Source organism: Cyrtonyx montezumae, unplaced genomic scaffold (genome assembly GCF_038088225.1).
Source record: "Cyrtonyx montezumae isolate F1298 unplaced genomic scaffold, pur_monq_1.0 scaffold_2, whole genome shotgun sequence".
Classification (NCBI taxonomy): Eukaryota; Metazoa; Chordata; class Aves; order Galliformes; family Odontophoridae; genus Cyrtonyx; species Cyrtonyx montezumae.
In genome coordinates this window covers 5,868,845-5,894,446 of record NW_027071936.1, presented here as the reverse complement: position 1 = coordinate 5,894,446, position 25,602 = coordinate 5,868,845, and the positions used below count along the sequence as shown (strand labels likewise).

The window sequence follows — 25,602 nt, the reverse complement described above, 5'->3', positions numbered from 1 at the left end:
TACAAGCTTCCCATCCCTCTTAACCTTCAGAGACTAGAACTGGACACAGTAGTCCAGTAGAGTTTAGGGATTTGGGGGCACTGATTTTGCCTAAATGATCTTTGACCGCCTTCTCCACAATCAGGAGGAAGTCATCTTTCCCCAAAGACTCTCTCCTCTGGGATCCAGGATTCCCAAGGAGTGGTCTTAGAGGTGACGACTGAAGCGAAGAAGGCACTCAGTGCCTCTGCCTCTTCACATCCCCCATTACTGGGGCCCCCACCTCATCAAGTAGCAGGCCCACACACTCCCTAATCTCCTTTTTGATGTTGACAAACCTGTAAGCTTCTGTTATCCTTGACCTCTCACACCAGAGGTGGTTCCAAGTGGGCCTTCGCCTTCCTCGTCCCATCTCTTCCTTGTCCCCTTCTAGTTTATACGGTCTCCTTGCTTGCCCACGCAGGTCTCCTGCCCTTTCTTGCTTAATTTCTTACTTTTGGGGATGCACTACTCCTGGGTGCAGAGAAAGTAATGCTCAAGCATAGACACAAGACCCCTTCCAGTGTTCTAAGCCAAGGGATACCTTCAAGTAGGTCCTTTAAGAGGACAAAGTTGGCTCTCTCCAACTCCAGTGTTTCAGTCTTTCTTACTATTTTGCATCTTCCACACAGGACACTGAACTCCGCTGTTCCATAACTGCCATGCTCAAAGCCACCCTTCCTTGATAGAGAGAACAAGTTCCAGCAGCACCTTGGCCCTTCCATCACCTACTCCAGAAATCTTATCTTTGACAGATTGCAGGAACCCCCTGGAATGAGCATGCCTGGCAGTGTTACTTTCCTAACAACTGGCAGGGTGGTTCAAGTCTACCATGAGAACTAATGCCCACAGCTGTGGAGCTACTTTCAGCTGTGTGCAGAAGGTCTTATCAACTTCCTCATCCTGGTCTGTAACAAACATCCACAATGATGTTACCCACATTTACTTTCCTGCTGCTTGAGTCTCACTATCAAGTGCTCCACTAGCTCTTAATTTGTCCCCAAGCAGAGCTCAATCTATTGCAGTTTTCTCTCTGGAAGAACAACCCTACCACCTTGCCCATCTGCCTTGCCTAAAAAGAAACATGGCAGCAGAATCACAGGTTCATAGGGCCACAGGCACACAGGTCATTCTCTGCTGCTGGGAGTTACTTTGCTGGAAGATGTGACATATGTGTTTAGCAAGTCCAAAAACATATACGTGACACAGAGTTGCAAAATTCCAGGTAGAGCAAAGAGGTCCCAAAGTACTGCCAGGTGGCAACGAGGCACTCTTAAGAAAAAAGAAAATGAATGTGTGTTGGAGAAAGGCTAGCTAAGCAAGCTCATGAATCAATGGAGGCCTTATGAGACTCAATTAGGGCCTTATGAGTTGTAGCAAAGTGTTGAATGCTGTCTTGTTCAGGACGGACAGCATGTAGCAATATACGTAGCAATATACAGGTGCGAACTAGGAACAGTTGGTGAGAGTAAGGCACAAAGGCAGCTAGCTAACTTGCTTAGGGTGTAACTTTCTCAGGGCAATATTAACCAATCATGTATGTGATGCTAACGCCTGTATCCAATCACTTTGCAACACGTCCTTTAGCTGATGTTAGGAAAAGGTGTATCTGTAAGACACGAAGTAGAATAAAGTGGAACTGTGCTTATCAATCATATTGGATGGCTTGTCCTGTGTCCCCTCGCCGACATCCCTCCACAAATGTGCACTGCTAACTGCAGTCTGATGGGTGCGTGGGCTCCAACTTGTTGGGAAGAATTACAGAAAGATGTACTTCTCACAGAACCGTTTCCCGACAACGTGGAAACGCACTGCTCAGTGCCTTACAGTGCTGGACCGTCTCGCTGGCAGGATGCTCACTCAGGTGAGATGGTTGGAAACTGCTTCACTGGAAATGTTGTATTTTCAAAATTTTATTTTCAAAAACAACAACTCCTATACTACCACTTAACCTATTGCTATACCAAATATACAAACAAATTACTAACCTAACCAATTACTAAACAAACCTATTACTATACCAAATATATAAACCAATTACTAACCAAACCTACTACTATACCTATTACTATGTTGCTATACGAAAACCATTTCATTTATAATAAATTAAAAGTTAAATATCCAAAGAGTAACATTTTTCATATCTATCGTCTTCATTCAAGGTGTTCTCCCTCCTTCTGTTGGACAGGCTCTGACAGAAATCAGGAAAGGGAAAAAAAATGGTAAGAAAATAAGGTATTGGTGTCTGAGTTCTGAAATGCAAATGAAGCAGCTTCTGACTTCACTACATACCAACTGATTGCTATTGGTTTCTTTAAGAACAGTGTTTGCACAGCTCTCATGGAAACTGGAAGTCACCAAACTTGTTCTTTTGATAAAGCTGTGCTCATTTTTAAAAACAAAAACAAAACAAAAGCAAAAAAAAACAAAAAAAAGCAAACAAAAACAGTTGTTGCTAAGTAAAGCTTTGGTTCGCCTCCAGCAGTGATGCCGGAATGGTATTTATTAGCTTTGCTATGATGCACCCAAACGGTCAAAATAGTCACAGCTCTCCATTAACTGCAACCTGAGGGTTAATTAACTGGAGTTCTAACCTTTATTATGTAAGTATACTAAGAGCACGGCAGTGTGTTCTTGCAGAGCTGAGGCCTTAAGGCAGGAACTTTGTGTCTCAAGGGTTCCACTCTCAACAGTAACAAACCAGTAGACACAACTGCTCTGAGTAACAGAGGCTTCTCCTGCAAAGGCTCTGGAGACAGCTTAGAGTAGTTCACTGTGTTAAGATCCCATTACAGGAAACGGTTTTCACAATAAACCCATATTCTTCTCCATACGCACCTCAAAGACAGAGCTGCACTTAAAGGAAACAGATCATCTCATCACACCAAGGATAAAGGGCTTACTGGAGTTGAATGGGCAAATACAGCCTCAGTTGTCTAAACTGATTCAAAAATATTTGTGGTATTAAAGCATACCTTGGGCAGAAGAAGGCGAAGAGTCAACCAGGCGTTTGTGGGAGGAGGTGCGTCCGTCAAATCCTGGAATGAACACAACTTGGTCACTTCTAAAGTACTGTTAGATGAGGAGGAAGATGACGATAATCCCAGTCGTACAAATCTTCCTTTCTTACCACAAAGGCTGCAGGGCAGGGGGGAGTGGCCAGGCCCTAGAGGCGGCTGGGATTGGTCCACATTGTATGTACTTATGACTCCTCCGCGGTGTTCAGTACGCTCTCGTTTCCATAAATAATGCCCCGGAGCAAGAGCCATCACCTGTCAGAAAAGCCATTCCATCAGAAGCCATGGAAATAATTGGCAAACATACAACTAAGAACAAGGGATCCAATTCGTCTATGAAAACTAAGACTAGAGAAGAGCTATCTTATCTGCCTCAGTCTCACTAGAAGTTTTGCTCCCCCAGGCAAGGATAAGTGGATCGGTTATCATCAGATGTTTAAATGGGATCTGTAAAGCATCACCAATACCAGCTGACGCTTTGTTTGCTGGCCTGCACATGCCGTCCTTTACTATTAAACACAAAGTAGATGGATCTTCTGGCTCACAAAGTCACAAAGCTCACAACAACCAAGTTGGCAGGGTGTGCTGTGAAGCACGCTCCACTCTTGCCTTGCTCCTTGCGCTTTTCCCTTAAGGATCTCATCCCGTTTCACAATGATGTTAAACAGCCAATAATATGCTTTAAGTACAGTTATTTGCATAAAGCAGAAAGATTACTGTCCTTAAATCTCCAATGACAGAAAATTCTAGCTTACCTTAAAACCATTACTTCAGAGATTGTATTTTAAAGACAAAAGAAAAAATCTGATTGAGGATAAGCTCAACCTTTTCTTTCCCATGTCTTTTCTACTCACTTTGGAGAAGAACTTGATACGTGTGAAGCTATACTGTTAATAGGTATTCATTGTAGTTTCAGCATCTGCACTATTAAAACTGTCCCTACCTTTTCACAGCAGCGCCTTCTTACAAGAGCCTGGTAGCCAAGTCGCCTCCACAGTTGATCTCTTAACATTAGGAAATCAGGGAACAGCTCTCTCCAATTCTGTCCCAGAGCCCAAGGGAAAATCTCATATTTGGGTTCCTCCTCGTCATCTTCTACTGTGTGGGCCAGATACCTTGAAATATATATATATATACATTTTTGTGTGTGTGTTTGCATCTGTGTTTTTGCATCTGTGATCATTATATTAACGTGAGTTCTAATACTCAAAGACATAGTAGTTATTTTCCCTCGTGTGGCAAGGAGGAAAGTTACTGACAAAACAGTCTTCTTTCCAGGTTACCATATGTACTTAATCAGAAAGTGTCATGTGTAGATATAGATAAATATAAACTTATGGTAAGCTATTAAAGGAACTCTTTACCCTAGAGCCTCCTAAATAAATAGGCATGTAAGAACTAACACATCCTGACAGGTTTCACCTACTTTTATCTAGTCCCCCTTACAAATTATACCTAAAAAAATGACTACCATTAGTCTCCTCCCTTGCAAGAACACAAGTTTTCTCTCTGGTCCCAGCTCAGGGAGACCCTTTGTCCCTTTCTAGTCCTCTCTGTCTGTTCGGGGCCTGTTTTGACTCCTTTCATTGGAGGCAGACAGCTTCCTCCTCCATCATCTGTGGATGCTTATGGCAGAAGGAACAACCACCTTTCCCCCTGCACTAGCATGCAAACCAGAGCAGCGTTATAGGAAAAGACCGCCCGTGCTCCGTGACACTATGAACCAAAGTACTGAATCTGTCGCTGTGGAAGATACCCTTGGCCAGATACAGAAGTCTATAGGCTCAATAAAGGCAGGCTCACCACTGCACTGCTGTCTCAATGGATAGGATTTTCTGGAAGCGTCCAGGAGAGACATTCTCAGAAATTACTTAGCTATGTTTTTACTGCTGACTTAAATCGCCTTGTGGGAAACTTCTCTAGTAGGTTGTGCAGCATTATGAATCGTTTCAGAATAAATGACTTGAAAGCTTGCAAAGATATTAAATGGGCGCTTGCAAGAGAAACGGAAGACCTTCCCACGTCTTACCTATTTTGCTGCATTTATTTTACTGCATATTTATTTTCATGCAGAAGTTCAGACATTTGCAGTTTTGTAGGCAGTCCGTGCTATAAATTACAATTCCAGTGCAAACATCCCTGCACTTCTACTCAAGTTGGAAACTGGGAAAACTATGTTGAATTTGCACTAATTATATGTAAACTGAAGATCACATTTCTTCGCTTCCTATAGAACCCAAACATCTACAGGCTGGTTATGACATCTGACTGTCTATGGGAATCCTCAGTAGCGTTAAAAAAAAAAAGGGTCAACCTAATGCAAAAAATATGCTAATAAAACCAGATAACTTCAGAATACTTACAGAGCAACAAAGAAATTGAGCCTGGTATGCTCACTGGTGGAGAAGTTGGCCCTCTTGAAATAAACGAATGTCATTGCCAGAAGGTACTGTTGTAAAACGCAAAATGTTACATTCGTTATTATGCATTAATATATTATTTCAACAAAACATTGCATAAAACTTCTCGAATGTTTATCCCACACCAACATGTGTCTCATCAACAGGGAAAGCATAAATTGAAGTTTCTCAAAGCTCAAATATTAGAAGAAAAATACAACTGGTATTCTTATTATAGTACCAAGGGATTAACAGCAGATTTCCACCTCAGATAGATTACACTGACTACAAACACTTACCTTGTCTGCAATTTTACAGCAGCGGTCCATCAACAGGAACTCCTGAAGCAGATCATCATCTGCAACAAAGATGCTCGTCAGCAGTTCAGTTCAGCCTTTTTGTATTTTAACTTAAGCATTAAATACACACTGGAATTCAACAACATCAAAACACGTTTGACCTAAGACATCGCTGTTAGTATCTACATCAACAGCACTCTCCAACTCATCACTTTAAGAGCTTTCTACCATTCAGTCAATTGGTATCTAGCATCGACCTACCGAACAGTTTAAGGAATGCTGTCACTTCCTGATGCGGAGCAGCAAAGTACGGTTTCTCAGGGTGTTCATGTGTGCCATCAGGAGCCCTTTTAATAAAACCTCCTCCCTGGCAATGTTGTCCCTTGTGGGATCCCTTCCTGAATCTGTTCTGCTTTCTGCAGTGAAGGGATCTGGGAGGACTGGGTTTGCCTTCAGCAGATCAGCCAGCACTGATGCTTTCACACACTCTTGGGCTTTCTGCTGGGAGAGGAAAACAAGACAAAAGTTTGTGCTCTACAGTATGCCCATGACTTTAACAGGAGAAACAGCAGCTGTTTTTTCCTATTACAACTTCACATTTGGCAAATTTTCTGCTCAAAGCGCCTATTACCTGAACTTATATGAGCAGAAATAGGAACCTTTGAATTTAGTCTGTGATTAAAAGAGTAAATCCCCCTTCTTACGGCCAGGGAGTCGAGATTCTATCAGAAGAGGTACATCACAAAGAAGTAATAACAGAGGCAATTTCTCACACTCAGGTGAGTTGGAGAGCTGATTCTTGGAGAAGGAGTCCATGCTGCAGACTGCGGATGCTGTGCAGAACCTTAGCACAGCCTCCTCCTTGGCTGCCCTCAGCCACCCAAGCATTAATCCTTGTCAATGCCAAAAGCTCCCTCTCTGCTTCCAGTTGCTCTGCCCTTTCATTCCCTCAGGTCTCATCTCTAAAGAAACATGACTGAGCTAGAAGTTTCTTTCACTGTTGTTGAGATACAACTACAGTGATTTCCCTGGTGGAACTCCAGAAATGGTGTGTATGACAAAAAGGGTTCTGAAAAAAAGTCTAACTGTTCTCATCATCTTACATGGGATGGTTCTAATCTTATCCATTTCATTTGGTAAATCTGTCACAATTGTACTATTTCAGGGAGGCAAGAGGCATTCATTGGACAGAAGTCTACTCCTCCAGCTAACAATCTACATTAGAAGCATGGTATGTGCTATTAAGAGCCTGAAAAAGTGATTTATTTCCCATCAACTCAGGAAGCTTGGAATAATAAGCCTCCACACGTGCACACTGATTGGGTACCTACATGCAATTAGTGATGCTAAACCCATTTTCTTCCACTTCCATATGGCTTTCCGAGTAACCCATAAGACAATTGAATTTAGGGAGAGTTGCTTCATACATTTCAGCTGTAGGCTCTAATTCTATGTTTTATGAATGATTAAGATCAAACCTCCAGATAGAAGCCTGTTTTCTTGCCTGCCTCAGCTTTTCTCACTATCTCTGTAGCTATTCATAAACATATATTTGTTGTTAGTAGTATAGTACTGGCTCTTTGACACCATGACAAAACTGATCAGTGCCGTGGAATGCAAGAGTGCTGAACTCCCAAGGAAATCTCATCCATGTTATGTTCTGCATTACATTCATGCATGCAACTACTACAGTTGTCACATAAATCTTTTCCCAAAACATTAAAACAGATTATATTAGGTGCTACCTTCCCATTAAATATACAGCAAATATATAGTTCTCTATATGCAGAGTTTCTCACTGGTGACAGATTCGAGTCAGTATCAATCACAAGAAAACACTCCTCTAACTACTACAAGTGCTAACACTCCAAACTCAAGAAAGTCACCAGCAACCTTTCAAATGTCTTCTGTGCTTTCCGATCAGGCCCTGAACTACCCAAAAAACACCTACAGCACTGAAAATTGCAGTCATTTTCAGTGAGAGCCATATGTTGCTTTTATGTAAGGTATTTATAAGAAAATTTTGAACTGTACTTTACAGTAACTCAGTGAATAACTCATGTCATGCTCAGTACTTTTGGGCAATAATTTAAGATTTAAGGCATTCAACAAAAGTGTCACTGCTTAACTAAAACCAATAAAAATCTTTCCACATTAAAATATTTGCTTGTTGCCACTCATACTTTGTTCTAGGTGTACTATAGGATTTTTGTAGCTAATCTTACTTAAAGCAAACAGTAAGTGATTTTTCCCTGGATGAAAGTTTCAAAAAAATCATATTGCTTTAATCTTCATGCTGTTAAGAATTTTAATGTGATTTTATTCTTCAAATGTGTGGTTCCATCTGCATTATTTAATTTCATTACTGATAATGGGCAAATTGGTACTCACTATACTTTTGTGTCACTTGTGCTTCTTTGTTGGAATTGTGGAGCTATAATCTGGTTATTATCAGATAGAGTATTAGAGTGCTTCAGCCTCTAAGACTGGCTCTCAGGTAATTCTCTACTGTAGTTCTTTGGTCTATAAAATCTGTGTGAACTGTTAATACACTGTTAATAAAACAGTGAAAAGTGAACTTCCTCCTCCTTGTCCCCTCCAGGCAATTGATTTGATGAGTAACATTGCCTGGTGAATTAACCTTGCAGAGGCCTCAGTTTTATAATGTACTGGGCAACCACATACTCAGAAAAGCAAAAGAGACAGAATGTCCTGAAAGAAAGAAAAACCCAGAATCCATGTGTATTGTCTCAGCGAGAAACATTAAGTGGAATTTTGTCATGACCCAAGTTCAAACCAATAGTTGGTGTCTCAAATATTGCATTCTCAATTTGTGAATACCAAGAAGGTGTGGAAGCATATTCTAGATTACTTATGACCACATAGACCCTAATTTATAAACTAGAATGGTCCATCCTTTTGCCTATTAACTGGCTTCAGTTTAACAATTCCAGTGAAATGCTTCATTTAATTCTTCTAAATCCAAGTCAGATATCTCCCTGTTTAAATATCCTGTCATTGATTTCCTGTTCTCTATTACTTTTATTCTGGCATTCAAGGAAGTTTATTTAATTTGTAGGTTAGGCTTTTACATAACTGTGATGGCAAACTCAAATTTTCACAGTTTGTGTATGTTGCATTTTAATTTCAGCTCATAAAAGATGAAGGGATTATCAGTACCAAATGTTTTGGCTGAACCTAGATTACTGTATTCCATTTTCCACTTTAAATGGTGGTACACAAGTTTTCATTAATTTATTTTTTGCTTCTTAGTATCCTCACAGGCTTCCCCTTTGATATCTTTAAGAAGCCTTTGATCTGTTTTGCACCATACAATATTTGATCTTTTTTGAATTGATATAATCACTTTTGGTGAGTTCTTTTGATGTCTTCATTGTATTTATTACTTAGCTATATCTCTCTTTTTTACTTTCAAAGCGTTCTCTTTGTTCAGAGGCAGATATTACTTTCATAATGCTATTCTCCTGGCATGCCCATCTATAAGAAGTTTGCATATGTCATTTTTTATTTTGAGAGGCATGTCATTCATAATGCTTACCTTAATTCTATGACTTCCTTTACTGCTAAATGCAACAAAAATGTATCCTCCTGTATTTGGTTGCTTCTGGAAACTGCTCCTGCCTCAATAAAGGCTAAACAAAGGAAAGCATCTTCTCAGAACAATGGAACAATAGCCACTTGAAATGTTAATAAAACGTCTCTCAGATTTGTTTATTGTGCTGATATATTGCTTGTTGACTTCTTTTATGCTCTGTCAATGTTTTCTGCTCCAAAATATTACTCAGAGCAATGTAATTCATGCCTGTTTTAGGAATCTAAGGCAAAATATCACACAGATTACTGATGGCAGCAAGTTGGCTATCCAACTTGTCTTCATCAAGACAATTGCATTGTGCATACTCAGACCAAAAACTCTGTGGCATTATAGCTTATTCTCAGAGTTTTTTACTATGAGGGTTTATATTAATAATTTCAAGAACACTATCATTTCCTGACTCATTTAGTCTTTGTTCTGTAGCCTATAATATTTCTGATAATTACTAAAATATGTCTGTAGGGACTGATGTTTGTTTGGTTTTGTTGTTTGCAGTTTTTGTCGTCTATCAGATTCATGAAAAAAAAGACAACACATAAATCATACACTGATCTCAGAACTTGTCTTCACCTTAAAGATCATTACATATCAGATTATACTCATTTAAATGTATCAACAAATATATCTGCTAATGGAGTGGTTCATAACACTGTTGCCCCTGTTAGACATATAGATATCGTTCTTCTCTGGCATTATGATTTACCCAGAGGAAGAAATTCCCCAGCTGATTTATTCATGTAGTATTAAAGTCTGTTTTTATGAGCAGCTCAAAAGGGATTTAGGACAACACAGGATCTATACTGATTCACAGTTTGCAATTCACATTTTCATTCTCAATGAAGGTAGTGTAACAGAAAATCATAGCAATTTTTAGGACTAAATTATTAAGCATCTCCCAGCAGTTGACCCGAGCTCCTGGAGTCAAGAGACTGCACAAGAATTTCACCTTTCATATTAAGGAAATTTAATTTTTTTATCCCTCATGTTTGTCAAAGACAAGTATAAAATAAAACTGCCAAAGTCATAAATACAAATTAAAATAAAACCAAAAGTCAATTAATAGTTTTAAGATGTGAATATTTTCAATCCACTTGTACTTTTAGAAGACACTGACATAATGATTTATGGAAATAAGATCTACCAGGACACAGAAAGGTGCTTTTTTGTCTCAACTTTTAAAGTGGTGCTGCTAGTCAAGGTCCACATTCCCTTAGCTTCTCATGCAGTTCATAATATAGGAGGAGATCACCGTGACACCTCTCATCCACAACTCCCCAGTGGTACCCAGCACAACACAGACCACTTCTTCCAGAATTTGCAGGGTGCTACACACTCAGTTTTTTTCCCAGGAACTGAAATAGACATATGGACATTTCTTGCATTTTTGCAAAGACAAATGAACGAACAAAACCAACATTGAATAGCTCCCCACAACCCTCAAACAGAATTTGAGTGCTACTTTGGGTAAGCATCATCGTGGAGAGCAGGTTAAAAAACCCCAATCACCTTGTGAGGTTCATGCAAATGCATGGGCATTAGCTCTATGTGCCTTATTTCTGTGTAAAACAGGATCCTCACATTACATGTATGTCAGTCAAACAAACCTATTTTGTAAACTTTGTTGATAATTTAAAGATGAGGTCTGTGAAAAAAGGGATGTACTTGAAGTTGTGTAGAGCTCTAGAAACCATGGATAAAATACAAGGTTTCAAAGATTAATTCTTTGATTGTATCTTAAATCTTATTGAGAAAGGTTAGCTACTGTATTAGTGCTGATTTTTAGAAAAAATATCATCTTGAAGAAACCGAATAAAGAGGAGTAATGTCAGAAAAAGAATTACCAACAAAGAAATTCTAATTTCACTGAAGTAAGCCTCACAGACACTGTAATGTAACTTCTTGCTAATGAATGCATTATCAGAACTTTGCCACAGAAGAACCCTCTGAATTCTAAACTGTCACAGATGTTTGTTCAAACTCTGCAAGACAAAAACATGATTTATATTACATCCTTCATTTACACAGTTGGATGAAATAATTATAGACTCTTGAGTTTATTTTCTAGCAACTCGGAAACAATTTTTAAAATAATTAAAATTATTTCCACAGCATAAAATCTTGCCAAATATAAAACAAATGCAATGTTCTCTGGTGATCCATCAGGAGGAGGTTTTGATTCACCACACAGGTGCAGTGGGGATTTTACTAGGACCAAGTAGATAAGATCCCAGGTTTGAAGGAGTGAGAATTTGCACAGCAACTTTTTGAAGCATGAATTGTTCTTTGCTTCCCTTTCTGCTCAAATAACAAAGAGTTCTCCGTGGAATCCGAACTAAGCAAGTTCTTAGTAGTTCTCTTCTGTTTCTATTAAGCAAAGAGCAACCCACACTTAGCATGACATGGCATGCACTAATTTCAGCGTTGGGTTACCTTCAGTAGTCCCAAAGGTATGCAGTCTACATACCAAAAGCCCCTTGTATAAACTATAGACATTTATTATGAGAGCATAGAAACATATTTTGTTGTACTTTTTCATTCCATATTATGCAGATAGGAAATAATTCATTGACCTTCAAGTTCATTAGCAGCTTCAAACTGTTCTGCTGTTTTGTCCTCATCCTTCAGCTACAGGAAGAGGGCAGCTGGAGCCTACATTATATGACTCAGCAAGTCTCACTTGGCCCTTGGGCTGCACATTACATGCCCCCACTCAACTGTTTGATGTGCTGAACAATCTTCGATTTCCAACTGGGGATGTAAACTGATAATGAGATTGCTTTAATGCTCTAAATCTCAGTGGCATTATCACAAAGGCCATTTTATGGCTTTTGCTAGTGCCTGAAAGGGAAAGGCAAATAAGCAGCAGAGGTGAAAACAGAATTGTTGTGTAAGTTACAAGACAAGCACAAGCTGCTGATTCAAGAAGTGTTCTCTGGTTTCAGAAAAACAGCATTTTTACTTTCTTCTGCTACATGTCGCATTAAGAATTTATTTAAAATACTGTTCTGGTAGACAGGTACAAAGGATGTTGCATTATATTTCCACCAGCACCTTGGTAACAGTACATAAATACTGTAAATGCCTTGCAAATGTTAAAACAGCATAGTAGGGCATACTATTCTTTTGCATACAAACACCATGCCAAGAGAACTGCTTTACATCAGCAACAAAAACAGTGATATCTTAAATTTATTATTAAACAATCTACTAGCACTTCTACTTCCAGGTATTATGACAGTTTGCAATTACTTCTCTAATTCTCACTTAACATTTGTGCCATAGCGTAGCTTTTAGTTGTCTGGCATCATGTAATTGTACTTTAAAATTTGCTAAATAAGTATTATGTCTTGAGAAACCACAAGCAGCAGGGGCCAGTTTTTAATAAGAATCTCTGTTAATATCACTTCAGCAACATGATTTCCACTGTTTTACTCACAGGGGGTCTTTAACTTGCCTTCAGGGACACACAGTTAAAGCCAAGAGTAATGTCACAATTATCAACTACAAAGGAAGAAAAGAAGTTGTTTAAGCATTGTTTGAAAATTGCACTCTTATTTTAGAGCATTTAAATATTTTTTTAAATAAATATTATGCTTCTCACTTTGGTAGCAATAGGTAATGAAATATATATTTACATCAGGCATAAACACAGACACAGAACTTTTGACCAAAATAACTAGAAAACTAGATGGTCATGAGTCTGTTTGAAGTCCCTGAACTTCTACGACAAGTCTCCTGACAGGCAGGCCATACTGTACTTCTCCTCAGTGTGCTTCCCTGTGACCTATCCAACAACACACTCATGGTATATGGGGGCATCTTCTATGAGATATCTGCAGCCCTATGCAGTAACATTCCAATGCATGCTACCTCACTGATCACTGAAGGAGAAATAGAGTCACCAAGCAAAGCCAGAAAACGTCTTGTGAGAAATTTATTCCAGCATTGGTTTGCTTTCTTTGAGAAGGCTGTTTACGGGACAGAGCACATTTAAGAGTGTGAAGAGCCATAGGAATTTTAGGCTGCTAAGTTTATATATAAATCAAGACCCTAATCACTAGCCAAGCTGAAAAATCCTCTACATATTTTTTGTTTGGTTGGCTGTTTTTGTTTCTAATCTCATAGCATCTAAGGCAGCTGTGGTCCAGGTTTGGGAGATGGGAAGCGTTTTTTGTCCATTTTGTACTGATTGAGAAAGAGAATGACAGTGACCTGACATTTGCCTGAATTCCTTACACTCCAAATCAAATTCAAAAATACCATTCATACTTTCATTCTACTAAAGGCAAACCATTGAGCAGAAAGTATCTCACTATCTGATTCCCTTATGATATGTTTTAATTAATGTAATGGTAGAGAACACGACAGTATCAGACTAAATAAACAAGCTGCGAATTTTAATGGGACTGTGTCTTGGAAGTGTAATGAACTTCAGATCTACTGATGACTTTCATTATTCTAAAAATAATGATAGCATATTCAAAAATATTCTTCTGTGTGAAAGTTTGTATTGCTTGCTTTGTAAAATTTACCCTACAGGTCCATCTAAGTTATTACTTATATATTTATATGGTACTTATCTTTGTTGAACAGAGTAATATACAACCTAAGGCTGCAAACTATCAGATTGGATCTCAGCTGTACAGGAAATTATAGGATCTCCTTCCACTTAGTGTAACATTTGTTCAGGTAAAGTTTAATTAAAGTGAACAAATTAAAGTTGACAGCTGGCTCTTTCAAAGTTTTCAAGCAGAGAAGCAGACAGTGCCACTGGAACAATCTGCAACCATCTAGTACTACCATTTCTCAGTAGTCCTTTATTAGTCATTAATAATTCTGTGCATTTAAATTTGATTTGCACAATACAACAAATAAGTTAAGAAGAGAGACCTGATAAGCTATGCAATGCAATAAGTCTCTGAAAAAGGGGAAACACCAAAGTACACCCTGTTTGACAATGATAAGCAACTGTCACATTGGTTAAAATGCCTATCTCTTCATCATCTATGCTGTATGAGTTTTACCTTCAACTACTGAACATAAGCTGTGATCCCCTTTCTGTATCCAGATTAGACAAGTTGAGGATAAAGCTACATGAGCGCTTTCAACACACTTACCAAATCATTATTACAGAAATTGAAAAAAGAATTGGTATTCAAAAATTCCTTTGCCCTTTTTGTCTTTGTATTTATGTCTTCGATTGATTGCCATTACTAGTCAGAACCAACTCAAACTGAAATATTCAGTGAGCAGTTGTAAAAGGGCGAAGAAGCCATCTACTCACTCAACTCAATCTGATGTAGCCCATGCCAGCTTCAGTATTTGAGCAAGATTTGCATCTGGTCAAATTATCTGCTTTTACGGGACCGCTTCATAACCTATGGTATTATTTGCTATATGCAAATAAAGTCTGATTAAGTTTAAAATAATCTGTATTAAAATGCCTCCAGTGAGGAAGATCCTCCAATTTCTACACATTCAAATGCATCTCTGAAAGTGATGCCTCACATTTTATTCTGTTGGCTTACAATGTCAGAGGTGGAAGTTGGTGGTATGGTAGTAGAGTCTGAACCTTTCCTACAACATTCCATTATATTTTGTTGCTGTGTGACAAATAGCAGTCTGGCAAAATTGCATCTGACATGGAGGTGCACACGAAGCAAAAGTGTGTCACTGAATTCCTCCGTGTGGAAAAAATTTTACCCAATGGGCAATCATTGATGATTGCTGAATGTTTGTGGAGGCCAAACAGTTGACGTGAGAACAGTGAAAATTGGACTTCACAGACAGTTATGCTGTTAGAGAAACTGTGAACAGAAGGTTATGTCCTCTGGTCTAGATTTTTATGGCATGCAGGCTCTTGTTCATCTCAGTGAAAATAATTAGTCAATGGTGGTGACTGTGTTGGAAAATAGTGTTTTATAGATTAGAAATTGCTCTATCAAATAGTGTTATTGTGCTCTTTGTATTTGCTGTAGTTTCCATGCAAACAAGTAGGAGGCATTACTTTCTAAGCTACCTACACACTTCGATTATTTAATTCTCTTTACATTCTGAAGGTCATTTTTTGTCTAAACTAATTCCTTTGGTGCAATTTAAGGCCATCACTGTACATAACCTATCTCTTAGATCTTGAAAGAATCTTTAGTATACTTGAAAATTGTCACCGGCTGTCTTTCACACTCAGTCCTTAGAGCCTCTTCTCTTAGATAGTACCCTTAATACCTCTGATCTTTCCCTCCTCTCTCTCATCAGCAAGCTTTGAGGCAATGACATAAAAAACAGTAATCTCTTACAACTCCCTCCTTGCCTTCCCTCTGGAACTGGTTGGCTCTGCATTGAACCTGATTTTGGAAACTGCAAATACCAAAGTAGCCCCCAAAATGTAGAAGGAATGACTTACAAGAATGGATGCTGAGATACTTTGCTTGTGAAAGTTGAGGAAGTTTGGGCTCTGATCCATGGTAGAGTCTCTTGGCACCCTCAAAATTCTATCACTGAATTAAATCATTAGTCACTGAAGAGTAGCAAATCGTCTACATTTCCCAAGAAGAATAGAGCATGCAAAACATCCCTGATATGTGTTCCCATAAGTTTAAGCACTGAACAACATTTAAACTAAAAGCTGCGTCTAAAACTGACATTTTGACATCAGAGGGAAAACATAAATCATTGTGATTGCCAAAACAAGTGAAAAATAATGGATAAAACTTGAACATCAAACAGCACGGAACATTTCAGCAGAGTAAACTGGTGCTCAGTAAATGTTCAAAACATGTGGATAGCTGGGGATGATTTTTCTTTTACTGAAAGAGAAAAAAAGGTATGGAAATGATAAATGAAGAAAATGTGGTAAGAATATTCACAATCAGAGACAGAATGGACGAAAAGAGTCAGTCAGCCCTATCAATAATACAGGAAAAAAAGGACATTTTCGTATCCTTTCTAAGATAAGGAGACAATAATTGACAAGATAAGTAATACATAATGATTTCCAAATATTTTTTTAATATATATACTCACAGAGCTATCTTTAGAGTGGCTTTACAGTTTCACAGGCAAAACCACAGAAGCCATCCTTTCAGATACATGACAGAAGCACAGAGCTCCAATGTGGAGGTCTGTGTGCAGTGCCATCATTCTAGAAGCCAAGAAATGCTCAGTACATGAAGAAAAAGCCCAGAGATACCCAGGAAAAAAAAAAAAAGTAAGCCAGATTATTTAACTTCAATCATTATTTAACTTCGATCACCTTTGAGCTATGCAAAAAAAGGCCAAATGGGGACAGACTTGAGAAGCAAGACCTTATGTATCAACTTCCCATATACTTCGACAACAGAAAATTAATAAAGCTATCTCTCTGTTTTGCACAAATAATACCTGTTACCAACATAGTTCTATTAGAATTAGGAGTTGTTCATGAGCAAAGTCTTTTAATCTAAATACATTTGCTATGTGTTAGCTTTCCTTGAAACAGTTTAGACTACTAATTTTCAGGCTTTTTTTTTTTTTTTTTTTTTGGTGTGTTATTTGGTTCATGAGTTCACAGAGTTGGATAGTGGGTGGTTGCTAGAGTTCATGCTGCTCTGGTTCGAATTTTCATATTTGCTGACAACCTTCCTAAAAATAATAACAAGCTCTCCACAGCCCCCCCATTGCATGCCCTGGAGGACTTCTTAGATGCATGATTGATCCATCTGAAATAATTAAAACATCTGAGTACTGTGAACATTTGTACAATTAATCGAATATGCTAGAAGTCTTGTGACTGTTGATTAGTAGCCCACTATGGAGCCTAACTATTCAAAATTTGACACCTGTCCTCAGGAACAGCCTTGCATTTATGAATCTGATCTAAAATGTTTAGTTTTAAACCAGCTGTGGACACTAGCTTAGAAACTATTTTTACTACTGAATCCAAGTACAATGCAGATGCTATGGGCATAATGCTTGCATAGAATAAATCAACAGATGTTATACAAAGCTGTATGCCTCTTGACAACTGGTGAGATTTGGACAAAGACAGTGGAGAGTTAATAGATCTTTCTGAAGCTATTAAAAATAATCAGGCAGGGTCTCTGTCTTTTTACTTTTAATATTAATGACAGAAAACGTAGAAGGAATGTTCCAGCTATTTCAAATTATGACTAAGTAGGAAAAGGAGATTCCTACCTATGAATAGACATAGGAGTTAATATAGAAGACTTACTTGGTTTGATGTCTGGATCAGAATTCTGTGAATACTTTGTAAACAAAGTAAAATATGAAACTATTTGCTAACAGGAGAGTATTAATGTATTCTATAAGCATAGAAGAGATTTGAGAGTTGAAACATTGGCAAATGTTGATAACTAGAGATGACAGCAAGGGTTATGAAAATAAAAGCTGTGCAAAAATCTAGGAAGCTAGATGAATGAACCCCTTCCTATATTCTAGAAATATCATTTTTCAAATGTGTGTGCTCTTTTAGAAATGTATAATGCACTAGACACTGAAAAGCATACTTATCCAATGAGAAATACTGTTCAAATATTGTCAGTGCTTGTTACTAGCACAGTTAATTGGGCAACTCAGGATGAATTGAATTGCCTGGTTTTAAATATTTTCAGGATCATCCCAAAAAGAGGCAGTCTGACAGGTTTGGAGCTCAATAAAAGTTGCCTAATCAAAGATTAAAAAATTATAATAAATCATTCAAACAAAGTAAAATATAACTAGATGAAATTACTCAAGATAAGTTATGTGGCACATATAAAAATAAAATATTAATTTGACCCTTGCAGCATGTTCAAGTGTCTGGTACAGGTGCATATAAAAATTGCAGTCATTTAGGATTCAAGAATAAATGAATTTAAAGGCAATGGACTTTAAGCTGGGATTGTTATTTGGACTGTACAAGTTGTCTAGCACTTTCCCTACTAAATCCCTATGTCTGCCATTCAGCACCAGAATGAGTTTATTTAGTTTTTTATTTCAGTAGTGTCTCCAGTTCCAATGTTTGGTGAAAGATTGGAGGCTCAGCTATCTTTCATCCTTCACTTTCCACAGTTCAAATTAGGAACTTGCTGTAAATATTAACATCCTTTGAATATTAACAGATTTCTTCAAGTACCTTTACAATGTGATATAATTCAGTTATTAATCAGTTATTCCCTAAAACTTGTGTACATTAGAAAAGGCATCACAAAAGTAATGACTGATAACACCTTCATTCCTATAGTCACTGACAACTACATATTTGTCTCCATTTTTTCACAAGCTATCTAGATAGGTTTCTTGGAAGACAGAAATATATTTGCCAGTAGTCTACCTGAGAAAAATTTAAGAAAATGGAGCCATCCTGCTATTTTCCACATGGTATTAGGTGCAACATTTAACATTTATCATTTAACAACATAGACTTCAAAGAGATTCACAAGAATAACATTTCTCCGCTTCTTTGGTTTAAGAGGCTATTTACTTTTTACCTTTCTATGGACTTCATGTGTAGTTATTTCCTTGCCATGTATAACCATGTATAACAGGTTAGTTTTGTAGTTTCTGTACTGTTCACTACAACAGTAGAAAGAAAAAAAAAAACCAACAGGAGAACATAATTTTAATTCCACAAAAATAAGCCATTTAATAGGTAGGATGCTTCTTAATCCTTTCTAAGAATAACTAGATTTCAAGTTTATGGCACTCTCAGTGTCTGTAAAAGCTATAACTTTGTCATTCAGCAAAACCGAAAGTTTGTTCGCTATTTCTGAAGAAGTGTGGCTGTAGTAAAAGATTTCCTCGAAACTACCCCCAAACATATTTCCATTTTCAAAGGATTGCTTTGCAGATGTTGAACAGTGGTTAATTCCAGTGCCTTTACTTACCTCTGATGCCATCATTAGATGGAGTGCTAATCAGTATGCTTCTGGCTGTCCAGAGATTGATCACATTGGTCTTGAGGGATAGACTGTATGTCTCAACACCTTTAGGAGATGGAAGAACAGTTAAAGCCATTGTGGAGATTATTTCAGGATGAGACTTGTCTACTTCAGATCTTATTTCTCTATATCCCCGGGAAGCCCAAAAAAAGAAAAACTCTTTTTTCTCTACTGCTGAAGAGAAAAAACAATTGAGTTTGCTCAACTCAGCAGCTATTTCCAGCTCAGACACAAGAGAGAGAAACGCATTGGCAGTTCCTCATCAGTTGACAGCAGAATTTCCACCTTCCACATCTAAATCTCGGTGATATTGGGACTGGCACAGTTCCCCAGCTGAAGGATATTAGCTTATAAACAACAAGTAAAAGCTTCTGTTTTGCCAGTGCTTTCCTACTGCTGCTGTCAACAACCATAAGGATTGTAAGCTTCTTTTGTCCAGATATTTTACTGATGGATAACATAACTACAAACTTATATACTTTCATCATTCAATAGGATCAATACCACTTTAATGTTACTTGAACACTGACTTAGAGTTGTTTAATCTTCAGAGTTTCTGTTGGGGAAAAAAATCTCAAAGTAGCTGTAGATTCTGAGTCCCTCACATATTACAGCTATGAATTTTGTAGCAGCAAATCTAGAGCTGGATTTTTTCTTGACCAAAAGTTGCATGATCTCCATATAGTATCAGGTAAATCCTATAAATTACAAGGAAGCTGCTACATAATGATTTCATTTACATTTCTCTCAATTACTTTTTCTGTGACCTTGGATGATTAATTTATTCTCTGTTTTACTTCATTTCTCTATCACGAAATGAGTTCTTAACAAAATTTTGTTTATTGGTTATTTGGATCTTTGTGAAAAGAGAGCTGGAAACTGGTTTGTGTTCATCAGATAACTTAAACAGGCCTACATTTTATACATTTAAATGTGTAATTATTCCATGTGCTCTTCAGAAATATCTAAGGGGGAAAAAGGTATTCTGACATTCAGTCCTTTCAGAAGTTTGTTCAGTGGTGTCCCTGAAAAATTAAATAGAATAAAAAAAATCAATCAGAAATATTTATAGAAAATACATACTTCTTGTAGGAAGCCTTCAATCAGCATTCATCCATTTTTCAGGTATTCACCCTTCTCATTAAAATGCTTCCATAAATCTGACTCTCTATATCTTCATCCTCAATAATTGGAAAAAAAAAATCAGTTGACCTTAAAATGTTTGATAAGGTAACTTTTTTTTCGTTTGTTTCAATGTTAGAGCTGTAAGAGACTATTATTTTATATCATTGCCTCAAAGTTTGTCCGAACATGTTCAAGCAAGTCCTGGACAAGGGTTGTGAAATCCTTTGTCTAAGGGACAAGCAGATGGGCATGTCCTGGGGCAATGAAAGAGAGATAAGCTGCAGCTCAGTGGCCGCTGAACACTCTTGTGTGGTACTCATCTCTGTGGGGAGATCTCAGGAGACACTTGCCTGGCACGGTAGCACAGGATCTGCCACATAAGCAGGAGAAATGGAGGATAAAAGAGGGATTGACCACTATGAGATTAGTTGGTGTTCTTCCATCGGAAACCTCACGAGCTGATCCCTGCTGCTGCACTCCCTCCTGGGCCTGCTGCCTGAGACATGCTGCTTTCTCCCGGGCCTCGCCGCTCCTTCGAGGTGTTCTACCATCTGAACCCTCACGAGCTCATCACTGCTCGCCGCTTCTCCCGCGCTGACCCGGTGCCGCTTGTCCAGGACAGCTGCTTGCTGCTCAGGGCTGCCCGTCGCTGCTGCTGTTCTCCCCGCTTCTGCCGCCCCTGCTCTTCTGCCTCGGACCGTCGGAGCCGCTTGCAACCGGACCGCCCCTGGGATCCTGGAAGGTGACTATCCTCTGTGTCTGGGCTCTGTGTCACGCTCCAATATAAAGGAGAGAGACGAGGTTCTTTGATGATGTGTATACCCGGCGTGAGATTAAGACACAACGGGTCAAATGTTAGCCCAACCAGTTTATTACAAATACTAGTTGCTTAGGGATATGGGGAAGGGAAGGTGGGTGATAGAAAAGAGATAAAAAGCAAGGAATCTTGATAGAAAGCAAGAGATCTCTCCGCCGTGGATCTGGCGATGTTTGTAGTCCGTTGATCTCAGGAACACTCTGGTCACCGCGGGGGGATGGGAGAAAGCCGGGAAGCTTCGCAGCGAGCAGGCCTCAGGGCTCGTCCCTCAGGGAATTCTCCATTTGCTCTTCGGGAGTTCTCCGTCAAATATTTTTTTTGTTTGGGAGTTCTTCTCCAAAGTCGTTAGTTTAGTGAAGGCCTTTTATCCCCCATTTCTCAGTTTTTTTTCTTTTCTCTCCGCTAGTGTGACATACCTGGCCCAGCAGATAAACCAGCAGGGAGTGGTACCTTTGTTGCCACGCACAAGCATTATCGTCTTTTGCAGTGATCAGCTTCTCCAAGCCGAACCCCGAAAAAGACAGGCTTGTCCCTGCTTCTGCTTATCTTTACAACAATAAGCAGAGGCTCTGTGGCACGGTGACACCCACCTAGATAACCTGCAGTTCTCACTCAGAGTCTTGTCACCAGAAAAGGCCTTACGAAGCAAGCTTTTAGACAAAAAAAAAAAAACCCACAGTTTCTGTCTTTCACACTCTGCTAAATAACATTTTGAAAACAGGGACAAGAAATGAAAAAGCATTTATTTTCAGAAAACTTGCAATCTGCTAAATAGTCCTAAAAATTCCCAGATAGGTGTGAGTAAAGGTAAGTTAAACTGCTTAGTTTCAAATTTTATCCTTTCTCCTTGTTCTTTTACTCAACAGCATTTGAAAATACTCATAGAATATGTATGTTAACATAATGTGCAAATGAGTGTCCTGTTGATTTCCTGAAAGGTTACTAACAGTGTGAATTAGATTATTGGGAATCAAGAGCAATCAGGTAGTAGCTAATCTAGCTTACAACATTTAAATGGAAGATGTGTAAAATCTCAAAGGTCTGTTGAGATTGGTTTATGCCTCTTCTGCCTACTGTGACTGTAAAATGAAGCAGTACTAGGCATGTGAAGAAGAGTCATTGTAAAATTAAGTTATCTTATTGCTCTGATATTTGTATCTTTCAGATACACCAGTGCAAATGCTTCAAGAGATGCAATTAAGTGAAATCTAGCCATGATAAAATATGAGGAAGTCTCCAACCTGTGATTACAGTTTTACAAGCAAGCAGAACTATCCCCATATTCCTTTCTGCAGCAGACAGCATCTGTGTCCCCACAGATGTGATTGAAATAGAACTGCACAATTCCCCGTATATCTCATAGACTGCAAGCATACTGACATTGATGCAGTTATGCACTATGCTGTCCAGAAAGATTATAAAACATAAATTTCAGAAAGCATACCTGTAGCAAGTTCAGTGTAGTGTGAAAACTAGAGTTTAGTAGATAACAGTAACTCAGAACCATTAAAATCAACAGGACACTCAGCACCTTATAGGATTACAGCCGTAGGCCGAACAGCTGAGGTTGCTCATATTGTCATGGTCCTGCAGCTACATTACACTACCAATTTATCTACAATAATTTGTTCATTATACCATAGTATCTTTGCTTTTTCCTAACAGCAAAATTAATGTCAAACTGTCTTTAAAAAGCCTCCAGTCTCTTACACACAATCAGAACAAAATGACCACACTTAATACAAGATGTGCCATTTAGATTTCATTTGCTAAAATAGAGTTTACTTGAATATCTACAATAACTGGTATACAAATGCTCTTGCAGTCATTATATTTATGTTTCCAGATTCAGTGTATCTTCTGTGCTTAGATTCCCTAGAATGAATGTGTAGTAGAGTTAATTCTGCCATTTCTCAGTACATTTGCTACTCATGAATTCTTCCTTCCCTAGTATTCTCTCAGTGTCAGATGACAACACAAGGAAAAATAATATAATGTAATTAATATGGAACTTCATGACTATAAGCTCAAAATTGTAAAAAGCAGTGGCTTGATTAACTAGCAATACAAATTGATATTTGCATGAGAAAAAATAGTTATACTTCTTTAAAAATATATATAAATAAATAAGCAGGATCTGTTTTAAAATAGAAACAAGTTTCAAATGCTATTTCAAACGAATATGTATGGATTTTCACTATGCAAACAGTGAAAAAACGTTTGTGTTAGCATGACAACCTCAAACACTAGAAAAACAGATTTCCTTTTCCCTTCTGCCACTCTGCAGCCACGTGCTGGCACTAATGCCTAGCCCCTCCTAGACTGCTGTTCAGTCCTACAGTGTGGATAGATCCAGATTTTACTGTAGTGAATCAGCAAGAACCCACACCCCATTGATATTTCTGGCTTGTCAAAAAGACTTTGCCTGGTCTGCAGAAGTGTGGATATTTTTGCCATAGCTCTCAGTAATTGTGAAGATGAGTTTTTCTTTGCATCCCTCAGTTCTGAGAGGAGTTCTGCATTGCCTGCGTTCATATTTTTGAATGAATTGTTCTTAACAAGAGAAATACAACTTCACAGCAAGTTCTGTGTTCACACTTGTTCTAGAAAAAATGCTTGAGAGTCTTTTCATATAGTAAAGCATGATGTTTCTTTGAACAAAGTCAGACTTTTCTGAATTTTTCCTTTCAGAAGCACTTAAAATAAATATAACAAAGAAGTAAGGAAAATCTTATTTTAGAATTATTAGAGGATAGAAGATACTGTGTTTTTGGAATAGAGTTGATACTGAAAGCTCACTCTGCTGTGAAGAAAAAACATGTAAATATTTGTTTCACAGATACATCTGAGACCTGTTCAGACATAGCCACAACAGACTTGCAGCTTTTGGATCTGGTTTCTGCATCTCTTGTCTCCTGAAGCCTCCCTAGTACTGGTCACATGGGGAAAGAAGCGGATGTCAGGTAAGAGTTTAATTTTCATCTGCTGTCATTCAGTATAGTGTCCAACAGAGAAAATATGTCACCAGCTTAGGCTTGAGGAGTACTTGGCTGCCTCATTTCTAGCTAGGTATAATTTGGACAATTATGTGGGGTTAGTAACTCCTTCCAGACACAGGCTCAAATGGTATTTTGGGATGGTGATTTACATTGAGATTAATCACAGTCATGGCCATGGCAAACTGTAATACAGTGATTTCATTGTTCTGCACATATTAGATCAAAGAAAAGTGAGTTTGTGTTCTTGACATTGAGTGAAAGTAACCATACTGCTGCTATTAGATACTGTCTGCCTGAGTTAATTGATTAGATGGTTATTTAACATACTTAGCTATCAGGCCTTATATCATTATAATTATTCAATTCATTCATAAATAAAAGTGGATATTTTGGCTTAGAAGCCTGAACAGCTGTCAAATCTGTGTGGTGTCTAGATCCAAAGTTCTGGTTTAGCACACTATACATATGTGGGCAGCTGCATCATTTAGATGCAGATCCAGCACTGGATTGGAAGACCCCAGGCTGGTTTGAACACTTCCTTCCAAAGTCTGACAGATTTCAGTGTGATGATTTTCAGCTACGTCCATTTGCAACAAAAGCAAATGTAAATGAGAAGCTACTCAGAAATAGAACTGCATATCAATTTTCTGTATCAATTTATAATGCAGTGGAAACAGATGGTACATTAAGGCACTGTCAGAGAAAGCTATTTGGGTTTTGATGACAATTCCTTTATATTTTGGGGATTGTTTGTTTGTTTTTGACAGTATATTTAATTTTTTTCCATACCTGAGGTATTTCAACAACTGTGTAAAACAAGATAACACCAGAAGTGAGAACATATAAACTAATCTTGGTGACATGTGCAGCTTTCTCAGTTCTGATGCAGTTTTCTGACCAAGGCCCTAGATTGTAAAGTATATCTTTTTTATTTTATTTTATTTTTTGTTGGTTCTCGACCCCATTCAATTAGCTTCTACTTGGAGAAAAAGTCTTTATTGGAGATTATGTGATTCCCTTTACAAAATCATAAAACAATAAAAGGTTCCATCTATTTTTAAAAACCATGCTTTGTATTAAATACAAGTTGTGAGATCATTTATTTATAAACTATACTCCACACAGTCTTTTTATTCCACATTTTCTACAGATTTAACCAGAAAAAAAAGAAAGGCCATGGTGGTTTTCTAAGTTCAGGACATATAACCCCCAGAAAAGATTAATTCAGATGAAACTTACTGCCGTTGCTAATGTGAAAGACAAAACTGTTTTTCCTTTTTGTCTCAAAGCTTGCTTTGTGAGGCCTTTCTGGTGATAAATCTCTAACTGACAACTGCACACTATCTAGGTGGGTGTCACTGTGCTACAGTACCTCTGGTTATGATTGTAAAAATA

At 38.1% G+C, this 25,602-nt stretch overlaps 1 protein-coding gene across 1 annotated transcript; it reads right to left on the bottom strand.

Annotated features, from left to right (window-relative positions):
* Positions 1–2,131: 2,131 nt before the first annotated feature.
* LOC136048387 (speedy protein A-like) lies at positions 2,132–19,342 on the bottom strand. The gene is given in 8 exon segments (XM_065736037.1): positions 2,132–2,216; positions 2,993–3,042; positions 3,045–3,290; positions 3,979–4,150; positions 5,399–5,484; positions 5,734–5,792; positions 5,995–6,183; positions 19,213–19,342. Coding segments are annotated over 8 exon segments (1,017 nt in total).
* Positions 19,343–25,602: the final 6,260 nt, after the last annotated feature.